General features: G+C 36.2%; 1 protein-coding gene across 1 annotated transcript in view; it reads left to right on the top strand.

Moving 5' to 3' along the window:
* LOC120628224 (potassium channel subfamily K member 16) overlaps positions 1–13812 on the top strand; it is a 28749-nt gene extending 14937 nt beyond the window's left edge. The window contains exons 2-11 of the mRNA XM_039896487.1: positions 1989–2171; positions 5799–5946; positions 6450–6586; positions 8152–8253; positions 9013–9116; positions 10262–10371; positions 10689–10871; positions 12084–12173; positions 12601–12730; positions 13577–13812. Coding sequence (XP_039752421.1) covers positions 2054–2171; positions 5799–5946; positions 6450–6586; positions 8152–8253; positions 9013–9116; positions 10262–10371; positions 10689–10871; positions 12084–12173; positions 12601–12730; positions 13577–13645 — 1191 coding nt within the window. The 5' untranslated portion in view covers positions 1989–2053 and the 3' untranslated portion in view covers positions 13646–13812. The remainder of the gene's footprint in view (positions 1–1988; positions 2172–5798; positions 5947–6449; positions 6587–8151; positions 8254–9012; positions 9117–10261; positions 10372–10688; positions 10872–12083; positions 12174–12600; positions 12731–13576) is intronic.
* Positions 13813–16961: the final 3149 nt, after the last annotated feature.

Here is a 16961-nt window from a genome sequence, read left to right as displayed (position 1 = left end):
AGGGCACAGGATCTGGTGGCACATCTGAGATGATACAGGTGGCTAAAAACGACCGAAGCCTCTCATCTGATTAGACTTGAGAAAACTCCAAAGTTATAAATTCCCAAATTGCGTCTACCGGAAATTGAATCCGGGACCACGTCCCCACATATAAGATACGCCCGCTGTGCCAGCCGTGATATTAATAATAAAAATTATATTAAGTTTTATTTTAAAAAAGGCTTATCTAAATCATAAATACTTTTTCAAATCGGACTGATACTTCTTATTGAAGCGTATCTACTCGTACCTACATAGGTACAAGCAAAATCACTCTTCCGCATTAGTAGATAATAGATATAGATATATGTACTTACTTACTAACTCTCAAGGATTAAAAGATTGTACGTAATTCAAAATCTGCCATCACTAAAAATAAATAAGAAAAAATGACGATTTACCCCATGTAACATTTAAAAAAGATTTCACGTTAATTCTATCGTTGAAATGGTTTAATGTTGGTGATATTTATGATACACAACTTCCGACTGATATCATTCATTTCAAAATGTGTATCACGTTGGTGGTATAATGTAAATATTTTACCAATGAATTTCATCGTTTCCTTTTTATAATTAATTTTATGATACTCATGTAATATAACTATGATAAGTTATGAGGCTTTTACTAATATTTTTGAGGTTGGAATAACTCACCACGTACGTTGGAAGCCACACGTTTGTGAAGTTTCGACTTCCTAATTTGACGGCCGATTGGCGCAGTTTGCAGCGACCCTGCTTTCTGAGTCCAAGGCCGTGGGTTCGATTCCCACAACTGGAAAATGTTTGTGTGATGAGCATGAATGTTTTTCAGTGTCTGGGTGTTTATATGTATATTATAAGTATTTATGTATATTATTAATAAAAAATATTCATCAGTCATCTTAGTACCCATAACACAAGCTACGCTTAAATTGGGGCTAGATGGCGATGTGTGTATTGTCGTAGTATATTTATATATTTATTAATATCCAGGGAAACAAGACCGCCCTGGGTTGTCAAGACTTCTCAGAATAAATTAATTACAACGAGTTGTTTCTGGCGAGACGTAGCTACTCGTAATAATAGTTTTTTTCTTGTTAAAATCATCCGCGTTGAGTACTTCATCTTATAGAGTAAATTGACAACTAACCGAATTAGCGGAGTCAAAAATGCATGCTTAGTATTGAATTAAGTCAAAAATATTTTTTTAAGACCATAAAATGTACCACATTCGAGCATTCTATTCTATTCCAAATTTAATTTTTACTGGTACTAATTATTAGAATATATTAAAGGAGCTGTCGATGTTCGACGATAAGCAAACACGTTATAATAATTTCAACAACTCGTCATTATAAACATCAAAGTCTCGAGTGTCGACACGGGAGGCTCGGGACCTTTTTTTTCCATGGGGAAATTCTCATTGATACCTGACGGATATGGATAACTTGATGGCCGATTGGCGCAGTAGGTAGTGACCCGGCTGCCTGAGTCTAAAGCTATGAGGCTATGGGTTCGATTCCAACAGCTGGCATATGTTTGTATGATGAATATGAATGTTTTTCAGTGTCTGAACGTTTATCTATATATTATAAGTATTTAAGCATATTATTAATAAAAACATTCATCAGCTATCTTAGTACCTATAACGCAAGCTATATGCTTTCTTTGGGGCTAGGTGGCGATGTATGTATTTTCGTAATATGTATATATTTTTTTTACCACCACGCCTCGTAGTTATGCTGAACTCGCACCGCATTGACAGAACGCTCGGATCAAAATTTACAAAAAGCCGTGTAAGTTTTGAGAACTTTATGAAAAACTCTCAGACAAGCCGGTTTCCTCACGATGTTTTCACTGCCATTTTTTCCCCTTGGATTACGCTTATCTTTTGTGCTAATTTAGCACCAGCTTGAGTCACCACGGGCATGGATCAGTTTCAGTGATATTTAATTGCTTAAATTTCAGATGTTCCTGTCTGCACCATGAGCTAGTCGTCGAGACGCGTAAGCGCGGCCAGGATGTCGTAGAATATGCCACGTCGCAAGCGCAGGCTAGCTTCGCGCATCCGCAACTACGTGAGAAGTCTTCTAGCCTTCCTATTTTCTAACGTGGGCGTTGTAGTGTTGGTCGTCGCTTATACTATCGCTGGTAAGTTAAAATATCAAAAGATAGCTTGTAGAACTTTTTGTGATAGAGCTCGTCTGAAATCACTCGATCATCTGCCTTACGAACCGTCTTGGATAATAAAAAAATTAATGAAATAGATTTTTAATTTATAGTTTACTTAATATTTGATCTGATCGTGGATAGTTACCACCAGACAAAGACGTGCCGTCAAGCGATTTAGCGTTCTAAATCAATGCCCTCTAGAAACTTAGTCATACAACTGCTATATTCCTGACAGGTTAGACCGAAACCATCTTAGATTCCATCATCTAAATTGTATTGGAACGAAAAAAAAAAACTTAAAAACGTGCTTAGTTATGTGTGAGATGTAAGAAAAAACTATTAATAGAGCAGCTTAATTTTCAGCTAAGCTTAGAAAAAATGGATACATCATTCCACAGTTCGGTTTAAACCTCTCGTCCCACTTAACTCGGACATCCTTGGTGTGTAGCCTTGAGTCTTATCGCTTGATTGAGCTTAGACCGACCGATTACGTGATTGTCGGCGCGTTAATATCGACACATCATGTGAAACTGTTATTTCGCTTAGTATCGAAAATTCGTAGAATTGTGAAGCCGTGCAATAACAAATGCTATTTTTATAATTCCGAGGGCATGTTTTTCTAATGCGGTTTTGGAATAGTTTTTTGAGGTGCAAGCTTTAAATGTGCCTTTCATTAAGTTTTGTACCCATCGTCATCACTATCATGTCAACCAATTGACGACTACTGCTGGCCATAAGTAGGACTACTGGTCCAAAGGCCCAAATGCTACGGTACCTTGCGGATTGGGTCCAGTGGCTGGATCGGAGTGAAGGCGTCCACACAGTCAACTAACGCTGCGTTTACCGGTGCAAGGTCGCCATTCCAGCAGCTCGGGACCCCTACGGCCATATGTTCTCCGAGCTGTGCGCCCCGCTCATTGCCATGTTAGCTTCGCGACTCTTTGAGCTACGAGTAAGTCGGCAACTGGTTTAGTCAGGATTGATGCCCACCGCACCCGATTCAAATGTTGGGCTAAATAACAAAGAAACAAACAAATATACATAATATTATAATAAATTATAATATTTGCATTTATCATATTAGTACATATAGTCTCAAATGGTAGTCGGTAATAGTACGGTGGTAGAGTCATTACAAAAAGTAGGTACTTGACGTTTCAAAAGTACATTTTTTTTTGAAAATTACACTGTACCCACAGACTTTAATGGTTGTGACAGAATATGGAAAATTCAGTTTCATGTTCATTTTCCATATTAATTAATAACGAGGGTGAAATATGGGTACATAGACAAAATTCATTATCTCAGACAAAAAAGGCAGTCTTGAAAAAATACGCTCATTAAACAAAAAAACATTTCCATTTATAGGAGCTCTTTATAATGTAAAATAAATCATTTCCATCGTGATTTAAAATTTAATGGAGCGTAAATTATTTATGCTGTTACATTAACAAAGACCTTCGGAAATCGATTTTTGTACCAATAATCTATTGTGTTCGGGCGTTTAATTATCGCTACATTATTAAAAGGGTATTGTTTGAAATTAGGCTTAGACAATGAGTACACCTTTGAATTATCAATGAATAAGCTAATTTTCGGGTGACTAAAGATTCAGGATTTAATTGTCGTGAAACGACTTTGGTAAAAGGTCGGTTACCAAAGTTTGAGAATTAAACTGATATTACTTAGGGAGCTATCGGTCTAAGTAATGTTTAGTATGTACAATCGAGGATAACAAGGTCCTATAGTTCCGAAGTAGGCCTAGCAATACATAAAGTAATTAGTTTTTGTATCATATTTTTTTTAATACCTGTCAGAACATTGGTTTTGTCCAAATCCATGTCCATGTTAGAAAGTTAAGCTTTTAGATGCAGTTATTATCTCAAATCTGGGCAACTTTCATTGCAGTAGCGTGATGGTCTTTAGTTCTAAGTATCCTATGAAAGAAGTTTTTTGCCCAGCGATGGGACTTATAGCCGTTTTCAATAAACCTAGGCATCGCCTAAATTGAATACGTAATGATCAAGGAAATGTCTATAGAAACAAAACGTTTCACAAACTGTTGGTGAAAGGAAGGTGATGACTATTGGTGAAAGGCCTAGCAGCCTAGAGATCTCCTTAGATTAATACTTCCTTAGAGCGTTAGTTTTTAGGCAATGCCTAATTCGTCGTTAGTGAAAACGGGCACCAGGACGAGAATAATAGCTATAATTATCATGATAGGCAAGGAAACGTAACAAATTTTTTGCGTGTTTTAAGTAATAGACATGCAAATAGAATTCTTTTACCTAACCCTTCTTTAGACTTCACATATTAAACCTTATTTCTTTTGCTAGGTGTTAGTTTTAATCTAGATATGTGAAAAAAAAACAAATTAATGATATTAATGGAGTTAGACATTGATTTAATATGTTACTATGAGGTAGGCACTAATTAAACCGTGTTGGTTTAATTTGTGTTTACCGCATAGAGACCGTTTTATCCACAGGTCTTAAATTAAAAATGTAGCCTGTTAACAATCGTTATCTTCTATTTATGTAGGCACCATTTGAATATATTTTTTAGTGGGTACCATATTTGAAAAGCTGTTCAAGAGTTTATTTTTAATTTTTAATAAAACCAATCTTTAAAAGCGGTATAATTGTACCTGTTTAGATATTTAAGAAGTCGAAGTTACTAAATTTAGGAATTGGGTGCAAAATTGGAGTTAGGATAGCATAGAAAACTCAAAGTTTGTTTATGGAATTTTTCAAATAATTTTAAGAAACTGCCTTAACAGCTAGCTAGACTTAACAGCTTGAGTTTAGGTAATCGAACACCGTTTTCAGGTGCCGTACTCGGTGACAAAACCAGTTCAAAATTGCCGCAACTTACAACTGACAAGTTTGTACGTGGTGCAAAGTTGCTAGTTTCCACAAACTGCAACCGCTCAAGCGGTCTTCACTATTCCACCTTTTAGCAAGGCTTGAAAAAAAAAAAACAAAAATCGGTCATTCGTCCCAGGGTTAATAATAACAATACCAGTATTAGAATCATTTTGTGTAAGGTTTTGGATTCGTTTATTTAACCCGTTACATTTGAAACTATTTCTTGCTCGGTTTTTCTTCGTTGATCGTAATTTACCAGTTCAGCTATTTTGTAATTTTCCGCGTGCCAGTAGAAAATATTTTAATTAGCACTAAATAATTACATTTTATTTTCTTCACCACCTGCGTAAAACATTATAGGACTAAAGGACTCTCTCAACGGGAGATAGTAAGCGGAGTTTTTTTGTTTTTGTTTTTTGTGATAGTAGTAGGTTGTAGTAGTATCACAGAAGATACTGCCCGTTCTTCCTTATATTCCCTTAGTCGCCTTGTACGAAACCCCCGGAAAGAACCACCCTGGCAACATCTGTATTTCGATCTGCCATTAACATACGTCAATACCGGTAAGCGAAGCTATTTCGGTTCCTTAGAAAACGTTCAATTAATTAACCGAGTTACTTTTAATCGGTTACTAACCAAAATTGACCGGTATATTAAAACCGGTTAGAAGCTTTTCGATACTAGTAGTTAGCAACCAGTAAATAAAATATTTACACTATAATAATTGTATTTTTTACAGGTGCATTTATGTTTCAAGCGATAGAAGGTGCGAGCGAGATCGAGCGAGTTAACAATATGTCGCGGGAAAGAGACAGCACTGCCCAGTACCTTTGGCAAAATGTAACGCTTACCCTCAATTTGTTCAACGAAACTGCTCTTAAGGAAAGGTGAAGCTTTGATTTTTTTTATATAGTAATAATTGTGAAACGAAGCATATAGTCCACCTGAAACCACCGCCTATAAACAGAGCAAAAATTCGCAAGGCATGTAAGGAACCGCAATGAATGTTCATCATGTGCTTGTAATTACACCGGCAACCACGCCCTTTCGGCCGGATAACAGCAGCAGCTGCTTAGCGGCAGAAATAAGTACTTCCCCAGACGAGCTGTCACAGGAGCTCGACTACTTTTTGAAATAGTATTTTAGTAGATATACTACTTTTAGTGCGTTATGTATATTAGGCCTGATTATCAAGTATCCCGAAGGGTCAATTACAAACGTACTTCGTATAAAAAACATTACAGTCGCGGAAGAACTTTTGTGCTAGAAAAGTATCTTTGATATTATACGGTTATACCACACTAATACAGTTGCATTTCTCGTTTGTTCAACACTGGGTATGCTACTGTGAAATTGGAATGGTGTCATTCTACTCAAACTTTTGTTTTAGTATAAGCATCGAGCTTAAAAGCTATCAAGGCAAAATTGTTAAAGCAGTGCGTCGTGGCTGGGACGGAGGTAGATCGTCGAGACAGTGGAGTTTCTCATCCGCCTTTTTGTACTCTCTTACTGTGATTACTACAATAGGTAAGAAGCAACTGATGATTATAATTTATTACTATTGATACACAAGGCCGGCTGTACACACTCGGCGAGGTTATTTCGTGTCGCGGATGTTAGATCTTCTACGAGAGTACGCGACTGAGTGGTGACAAGGCGAGACGACGTGAGATTACCATGAAGATTCACACTCACTCTTAGGTGGTCTGGGGTTGTTTCAACTAGTATGTACCACCAGCATAAGAGTCACTCACTGAGCTATGGAGAGAGTTATGCTTGGGTAACTCAAATATTTTTTACTCTCTCTCTTGCTTCTCTACTCGATCTTATACATGATGATGAGTTCCGTAGAAGGTCTATAGTTACTCACTTTGCCTTTTTCGTCTCATTATACTTTTAGTTTGATAGATCTAACAACCCGGTAAAAACATTCCGTTGGAATGCATTAAGTATTAAGTTACGAGTTTCTTAATAGGGCGACGTTGGGCCCCAAGTAACTGACAAACCTGTTCCGGAAAACGTAGCGGTGGTAGGTCAAATTAGGAGTAAGAGGAGTTTATTTTATTTACTAGCTGATATCCATTTCCTCGTTGAATTTATATTTTTCCATGGAACAAAATAAATCTTGCTGTAAAAATCCTATTATAGTGGTATAGCGTACCTATTAGAGTTTTGTTTAAACGTGATAATAATTTCAAAATATTGGCCTTATGAACTTAAAAAACACATGCAGGCGAAGTGTCTGTCTGTGATTTTCACTATGTTTATTCTTAAAGGATATTAAGTAATGCTCTTTTAGTGCTATGACCTCTTTCAATTTCATGCCCTTTTAGGTTAATAGTAGCTCTACTAATATGTACCCAAAACCATAAAATCGTTCGCAGTAAGAGGGTAAACAGAATATTATTGTAATCGCATTGATGTTGCCACATTTTATGAGGCACTAAGAGACCTTTACATAAAACGAACATAAAACCTTATCTGCGAATATACCTACTTATTACCCAACAACGGGTGGGTATTGTTTCTAACAAAATGAGTTTTATGGTTTTAGGACTAATTTTTAAAAGAGAAGGCCAGATTTTAATAATCGAACCGCGTTAGACAGGTTATCAAAAATCTTCAGAGAGACAACATTTTAGAGATTATATCAACAATTAATAGATTTAGTCTCTAAAATGTTACACTCAAATGAAACGTATTGTGATCTGAACATAATATACTTATTCATCACACTTGCTCGTAACGAGAACCTTAAAACATCGATATATAAAGCTCATAATCCAAAATAAAACAATAATGCGTGTCTAATAACAAACGCGTGGTTTATTTTAAAATACTATGGGTATTTTGTTTGCTTGTGCTTTATTTATGATGCCCAGATTAAGTTTAGTTTGAGCTGCAAGTTAAACAACTTTATCAGGATTCTTTGCTCCATGAAAAGCAGGAGTGTATGGTGTAATTTTTAATTTCTTCAATCGCGGAGTATAGAAAATTAAGCTCAATTTTCATAACACTGAGTTATTTTCTATGCAAGTAGACCTCAGCATATTTGGTAACAGTCCTTTATAAAAAGTTTTAATTGCTTTAAGGTTACGGCCATCTCAGTCCCAGAACCAGTTGGGGAAAGATCATGACGGTCTTTTATGCACTCCTGGGAATGCCACTATTTTTGCTGTACCTTAGTAATGTTGGTAAGATTTTCTCGAACACTGTTTATTTTTACTTTACATATCTTTGATAACAGTATACCCATGGGTATCTGTATCGGTATAAAAGTGGAGATGACGGAATCTCCACTTTTATCTCCTAAAAAGATAACCAAAATTATTATTAAATGGTAAAATGTCGATCTTGGAATAGAGAAAACGGTGAGTCTCTTACTGCTTCTTATCGGTAGAATCTATTAACTTGTGGTAGAGTAACTATAAATAGACAGACTTGTCGTCAGAAATAAATAAACAAAAAAATAAAAAACTTAATTAATGAATTAATTTTTTTTATTATTTTGACTGAATATGGCTTTGATACGTGGTCAGTTAGTATAGTTTGGTCAGGTGAGGAAAAAGCTCAAGGTACGACACAGAGGCAGTTAGATCGATGGACAGAAGAACCTTTACAAAACAGCAGCGATCATCACTATCAATCAATTACCGTCCAGTCAGATCCGATCAGATCAGTCTAGCCTGCACATTTAAAGCACATATTTAATTGCATAAAATCCACGCTACTCCGTAAAGTTAGAAGTGCGTGCCGGGGATTTAACTCTTAAACAGAAGTCACCTTACCTCAAGTCTATCACTGCTTTTAGCAAACGAGTCGCAGGGTCTCATACGGATACAAACGGCACAAAACTGTTGAATAAAAACACCCACAAAAGAAGCAGAAGACAATTGAGTACTGCGAGACGCTTTTTAGTACTGCGAGAAGATAATAGTCTCTGTTTTTTACAGGTGAACTTCTGGCTAGTTGGTTCAAATGCATATATGCTTTGATGTGCCTGTGCCGAGGATGCCCCGGTTTTTCAAGGAGAAGGGTGGTCCACATTCGAACCCAAGTATGTAATAACTTTGTTAATACATTATGCCAAACATTATATATACGCTTTGACTGCTGAACATGGTCCATTCTACGTACCATCACGGTTCGACGACTCAATCACTACCAGTTACCTACAGTTGGATCATGATACCAACAAAAAACCTTCACGTATATTGAAACAAGATTTTTGCGCGTCGTTCTGAAATTACCTTCATACGGGTAGGTATGCCAGAAGTACAAATAATGATGCGAGTAATTACATTACACGTCGCGCTTCATATGCTATAATACGGTGTTGGCCTTTTTCGTTATTATACGTGCGTACTTTATTTGCTCTTTAGGGTTCCTTTTGTGAATACTTTTGTATCATGAGGCCTCTTATATATGCACACACCTAAGTAGCACGAAGAGTTAACAATAGCAGTTGAAACACTATTCGTTATAATGACCTTTATAACGCTCATAAACAGCTGATTATACGGGGCATATCCAGCCATATACTTTTGGTAGTTTTAGTAACGCTGGAACCTATTCCAGCGATACCGAAACTAACTAACTAACTAACTAAACTAAGAGCTTGAGAAATTTTTCCCTTCTTGAGGATTTCTACCAGATGACTCTTAGCGCAAGCTGGTAAGGTCAAAGAATTTCGTTCCAAAAATAAAATAGTGTCGTATTAAGTGTCTTATTCTATATAGTTAATTTCTGCATGATTTCTGGTTATATATTTTAATGACGGGAGCTCAACTGTACTTTAATGATTATTTTTTTCGTTACAGGTATATTTTTAGCCTTTTTTTCCTATTTGTCAAAAGTACTAAATAAAGAAGTAAATTAATGGAACTATTTTTGATATATTATAATATCTGATCCGATCTTCTATTGCTGGGTATCGCACTTGGCCGTTGTATTGTATTCATGGAATGTAATCATGTTAAGATATGGCCACAAGTACAAAAATATTTGGCTCGAATATTATAGAAGTTTATTGTCAGAATCGGTTAAAATAATATTTATTATTATTATTATTATTATTATTACAGAACAATATTAAATTTACACGTGTTTAAAAATGGATTCTGTTGAGTATAGATAAATATTATAATAAAGTTGTAAAACCACTGTACTAAAAAAATAAATAAGACTGAATGTTCGTTTCAGTATGAAACTAGCGAAGCGGAGAGTATAGAGAGACCGAGAGAATGGAGAGATTATACAGACTCCGATGTAACTCCCGACTACAGAATACCACCGTACCCCCCAGCTCCAAGGTAAGAGTAATTTAACATCTATATTACTATTCTTAACCCCGTCCGTAAAAACGAAGGGAAGTTATAGGAAGAGAACGTGTTTCTCTGAAGAATCACACTCACACTCTGAAGTGTGTGAGTGTGTTATTTTAGTTGTGTTTCATGAAAAATGTTTTAAGATGGCCGCGGCCAGTTGGTCGATTACATATTTTTCTATTCCCTTAAATGTTTCCGGAATCGAACCCGTCCTGGGTTCTCCCACTTAAAAGACCACTGCGCCATTGAGGTCGTCAAAACGCGTTTAACCGGTTTTAAACAGCGATTTGTTAATTTTTCAGAAGAGGCTACATGCGAAGTATATCTATGCCTCAACCCTGTTCCCCTCGAATGCGTCCAGAAGTCCGAGGCTGGTCTGAACCAATGCATCACGATAGTCCTGCTTTAAGCGAATTCAGCTATGTGACGTTTGATGCTCAAACTATCACAGTGCCAATAAGTGTTTGCGTGGCTATTATGGTTGGGTAAGTCTTATTTTATTTGCTAGACTAGATTCGTCATAATCTAGTGTTAACTCTGTTGTACACAAATGAAAAAAAGGGTTTGTTACTTGCTATGTCTTTGCAAAAATCTTTAGTGTAGTCTTTAAAATCTTCGAAAGTGCAAACCAGTAGTATAGGAGCTGACCTCAGATATAAATATATAGTGCAAACAGATGGCGTTAGTGGTAGATTAAATTGTGCTACCGTTGTCAGTAATAAGTATATAGTGTTGGCGATAAAACTTGCCTTTATAATGTGCATTTACTGTTTGTTTATAAAAATAAAAAAACAAACTAAATAATAGTGCAACCTAACGTGTAAAACATTAAAGCCCGAATTCATCCTAGAAAATAAACGCCATCAAGCAAGCTAAACTCAGTTTACACATTAAACTGAGTTCAGGGTTGTAGTTTGAACATTTCAGTAGTTCAGCAAATCGTGGTTTTATTAAACTTGAAAATCAGCCCTAGGTTACGTTTTTTTTGTTTTTTAATTTATTCTATTACAAGATAGCCCGTGACTGCAATCCCGACTAATGGTCTGTGATGATGTTTAATATGGTAACGGGGTAACCTATTGGATAAAAGCAGGCGTTACTTTGCGGTATTCCATGATATATTATGAAAATTAAGCATAATTTGCTATACTCCGCGAAAAGCAGGAAAATCTGTACGGTGTAATTAATATTTTTTTCAATCCTTTACTTCACACCAAACAGATCTACGGCAATGTTACCTCTACGCACGTTTCGCTCCGAAACCGGAGCATCCTTAGTAGATGAGTGTAAAATGTATAAGACCTTTGATCTTGACTTTCATAACGGGCTAACCTGAAAGGGGTATGCCAGTTATCTCAACCGTACCTCTACGGTCTATAATTTCTAGTTTCTACACTAAACGGCATCATACCGGATCGTTAAATCACTTGACGGCACGCATGTCTTTATCAGTAGAGTTGTATCTAGCGACGGCCGAATCCTTCCACCAGACCAGAGAGAAAATTCAGAAATATCTGAATCTCATCTGCCGGCATTCGTACCCTCCTCTCACTTAAGACTTTTTATCAATCTGATATCACACCAAACAGATATTTAGTAATATAGGCTAGTGTGTAAGTGTAGCAAACTTTATTTTCATAATATATCATGGAAATCCGCAAAGCTTCTATGCAATACTTAATAATTTTATTTTATAGGTACCTAATGTTCGGGTCAATGATATTTGGGCTTTGGGAGAAGTGGGACAAATTAGACGGCGCTTACTTTTGCTTCATATCACTGAGCAGGTATTTTATAATAATGTTTAATATTCTTGATTTTCGACTGGTATTATTAAGTCCAGCACAGCTTTACTTATTTAGAAAACTTTATAATAAAGAAATTGTTGCATAGGTACATGATACACAAAAAGAAAAAGAAAAGCTAAATAGTTGTGTGCAATCACTTTCGGATTGGTAGACTACACACACGCCTTTGAGAACATTATGGAGTAACCTTAGAGATGGAAGTTGCCTAACGATATTTTACCGCACCTTTTAAGCAAGTGTTTTTGGTGCGGCCCTTGTAAAGTGAAGCCGAAGCCCTAATTAGTTATCACCGCTTCGATATAATAATACAAAAATGCCCGCCGTGTTTTATTTAAAATGCCATTGTTACTTTAATGCCATCAAACTCAATAGAACTGCAGTATTTTATTGTCTCTTATTTTTTCAGTATCGGTTTCGGTGATTTCGTACCAGGCGAACGAGTGTACACGCCACGTATTGAGACCTCTTTCATAGTGTGTTCTCTCTATCTAATGCTGGGAATGGCGTTGGTAGCCATGTGTTTCAACCTCATGCAGGTAACGTGCAAAATAATTTAACTTATCTTATTTAATTTTGTATATCTGATATTAAAATAATAAAACATTTAAACTAACTCACTATTAGATAGGCATACTTACACCTTTTACCGTTTTATACTAACTCAGCTGGGGCAGAGTTCTATTATATTTAAAAAAAGCACGTTTTAGTTCAAAAAGTACTTCATTTCGTAGTGAAAATGACAGTTTCGCACATTGTATATTCCTGCTGCTGAATAATTTATGCTAGTTACATCGAAGGAGTAGATGCCATTTCAACAAGTATCCTAATATAAATATTAAATTACCTTTATATTTCTATTAGGTAGTATATTGGTTTTTCCATAATTTCCTCTACTGGTAGAACAAGATTTCAGAACGTTCATTCGTTTTTAAAATAAAAAATGTAAATAAATATACTACGACAATACACACATCGCCAGCTAGCCCCAAAATAAGCGTAGCTTGGTTTTATGGGTACTAAGCTAGCTGTTGAATATTTTAATGAATATAATACACATAAATACTTATAATACAGATAAGCACCCAGACACTGAAAAACAATCATGTTTATCACACAAACATTTTTAAGTTGTGGGAATCGAACCCACGGCCTAGAACACAGAAAGCTATGTTGCTGCCCACTGCGCCAGTCGGCCGTCAAAATGTTAATTGTTGATGTTTGAAAAGAGCAACTACTGAGTTTCATACCAGCTTCGTCTGGGTACAATCTGCCTTCCGAACCAGTAGTAGACTCACTACAAACATGCAGACTTGACGTTTCAAAAGTGTTTATATTATTCGGTCTTCTTGAAATAAATTAATATTGAATTTTTGAATTTACAGGAGCAAGTTATACACTACTACGCTGGACTGAAGAGGGCTTTGAGACGAATCTGTCGCTGCAAAAGATGACGATGTTGACATTTGTGATAGTGAATATAGCAATTACTTACCTTAAGAAATTCTGAGACTGCAAAGTGGTTGCTGTGAAATCTTACTAGCAACTCGTTTAATATTTATGCAATCGGTCGTCCACTTTTAATTAAAACAGTCGAAGTGTTAAGATGCTACTATTTTAAATTTTGTTAACTTATGTAAGCACTACTCAATGTTAATTATATTATAGCCTAAGATATGTTAAATAAAATAATTCTTATAAATGTTATTATATGTATAATTTACTTGCGGAGAATTCGAAGGATCTCCGTCAGGCTTGATATTTTGCTAAACTTAATTTTTGAAAATTTGATTGGTTTTTGATTGTATAATGAAGTATCGGGACTTTAAACGTATGTAGGATAATCCAAGTTATCCACTAATATAATGTGTACAGAACATAAACTTATAGAATGTTTGATGCCGGAAAAGGTCATAGAACACAAAAAATTACACAAAATTATTGGTGCTAAGCTAATATTGCATTCCAATCACGAGCACAAAGTGCAAACGTCAAACGCCTCTTGTCTACAAAGCCCTTTAGTAACTTAGTTAACTTGTAGTAATGATATTTAACGTTAATAAAAAGCATTAATTAAAAGGTTTATGCCAATTCAACTCATTCAATCTAAAAATACAAGTTGTAGTGTACGTGCCGTGGCGTTAATCTATCGGAGGGGATTAAGCTCGGAAAATTCAGGGTTTTTGCAGTGGCCACTTACCTACATTAGGTGCTTGCGAATGCGGACTTGGCTGGCCTAGGGATCCGTTAGACTGTAATTAAATTTTTATTTCATTTTGCTTTAGAGATAATATAGATTTTCGGGTTCTATGGTGCGATAACTGTAACTACATTTTATGACACAGCGTTTGCAGATCTCCAAGAGGCAGGTAAAGTCCAATATTTCTTTATTCAAATAGGCATATAGATGGCACTTTGGATATATACATTGCATAAAGAACATGTACATAGTAGTGAGATGATGGCGATAACTTATCTCGTGAACTATAAACTAAAGCTACGAGAGCTACAAACGTGCCATGGTCCAATAAGAAGCCCACGATAAAGTTGAATATAGATAGATGCCATAAAATTAATGGTAGAGGACTGAACAGCTACTGGAGTGTGGTAATGTTTCCGAGAGACATATGTGTAATGGTGGACATCTATTGTCTCAGGTCGAGGTTTTCCGTCAGTCCATGATTATGCTACGAAGTTACATTAGAAGAAAATTTAAAAAAGTGTGATGACTGTGTGTGACTATGGTATGCTAGTGAGACTGTGTTGAAAAATTGTAATTGTATTTGTTTTTTGCTAACGCAGTGAATATCGTGAACGGCTTTAAATTTCTATACCTTTTCTTCGCTTTAATAAGGTCATCTAAATAAGTGAATGCCGCAACTACCTACATCATCAATGATCTTCCCAAATATATCGGAATATAGATGGATTGAATCTTTTAAAGTAAACACCACCTGGCGACTATAAGGCTGCGTTCTCACTAGACGTGCGAGGTACGAGAAAACAAATCACCAATATAATAAAATAAGCCTAGCTTGATGCAGTTTTGCATTAGAAAGGGCTAGTGGAATTATGTATTTGAAGATACGAAAAAGCTAGAGATATGTGAGAGTGACGCCAGCGAGGAATATGAACGGAAGTTTCCGCTCCGCTCATACTATCACACCGCACCCCTTCCGAGCTCACGTCAAAAGAGCAACTCGCCCTGGCACAGCAACACACCGAACCCAGCTTCATCAGATATCATCTCAATGTTTAACAGTCGCACTATCTATCACAAAACTTAATTAATATGATCTATGTGTATTGAGAATATTGATAGTTAGCAACCTTGCTTAGAGTTCCGTTCAGTTTCGTTCAGTTTCAATAGGTCAGGCTATTTTATAATTTCATTCACCTAAAATTACATTAACATACACTTGAAAGCATAAGTATTTTCGTATTATTTTTATGTGCGGAACCGTTAGAGGCAAAACAGTATGTCCTTGACAGCATCGTTTGCTTTTTGTTCGCAAGGTGCACTTGGGAGCATTAGTGGCAGCGAGTTAAAGGAAAGGAAGAATTACGCGCATTTATTATAGAAACGAGTTTGAGAATTGTAATGGACGTCGTTTGTTCAAACTTGGCTATTCAGAATGGTGCGCTTATTTTTGAATAATCTCACTTTTTTCCGAGAACTCTTATGAGTATGGGGAGAAGTAATTGCGACTTGAAAGAAGATATATAGATACGTCAGGTTTGAAACCATGAACCTTCTTTTATAATAAGCTAGTATTATAGACAATGATTTCACAACTACATACATTTAAATACATCTAGAAGCATTCGAGATGTGGGCCTATCGTCACACTCTAGAAATCAGCTGGACTCAGCAGTTACCAATGAGGGAGTCTTTCGAGGAGTTAGTAGTCAGCGTGATCTTTGGAATACTGTTAACCGTTGCCAATCTGGGTCATGTGCCTCGGCATGGCAGATAAGAGGCGCCTGCAACTGATAATGATAGGGAAAGTTGCTGAGAAGAGCCGGGCCGGTCGCAAGAGGGAGTCTTCGTTGCGCAACATCAGGGACTGTATTGGGATCGTGGATGCCACCCAGCTGTTAAACCTTGCGAGAGACAAGACGAGATATCAAATCTGAAGACCAACCCAGTTCTAGAAGCACCTAAAGAAGATACATTAACATAATAACAACTAATAACGTCAGGCGTCGGTTGAACTTATGAATATGCGAAAACATAAACAACAACTCCGTGTCAAAGTTTGAAGAACATATTATTACCTATAGGTAATACCTATATGTAATATGTAGTACCTATAGGTATTTAGAGAGAAAAGGGCAAGAAGAAGGTAAGAAGGCTACCCTACGTGTATTACTTTTTAATGTGCTTATTTCAATGAAATAATACTGTAGAAAGTCGAAACATTTACTCGTATACACAATAAAGTTATTGATTTAACAGAGGTCTTAATTAACCTGTAGCAATTCGATGTTTTCCTCGAATACTTTTTATTTGGAAATATCCTTTGTTTCCAGAGCACAAGCTATCTATGTGTATAATTTTATTAAGATCGGTTCAATGTCTGATTGAATGTTGACACATGTATGTATGATTAAATTGCAACCAATAATTCATCCAATTATAAGCAACCATGCTGTTTCTGTCACAGATTAGAGCAAATTAAGCTAAATTGTTTAACAGATGTTTTGCACGCACAGGCAAATTGTAGAACCAGCATCAATATGTAGGCGTATTGATTTTTAGTCTGGTGT

The sequence above is a fragment of the Pararge aegeria genome, chromosome 12 (genome assembly GCF_905163445.1).
Source record: "Pararge aegeria chromosome 12, ilParAegt1.1, whole genome shotgun sequence".
NCBI classification, from domain to species: Eukaryota; Metazoa; Arthropoda; class Insecta; order Lepidoptera; family Nymphalidae; genus Pararge; species Pararge aegeria.
Note: the sequence above shows the minus strand (reverse complement) of the source record. Positions and strands in the feature narration are given on the sequence as shown.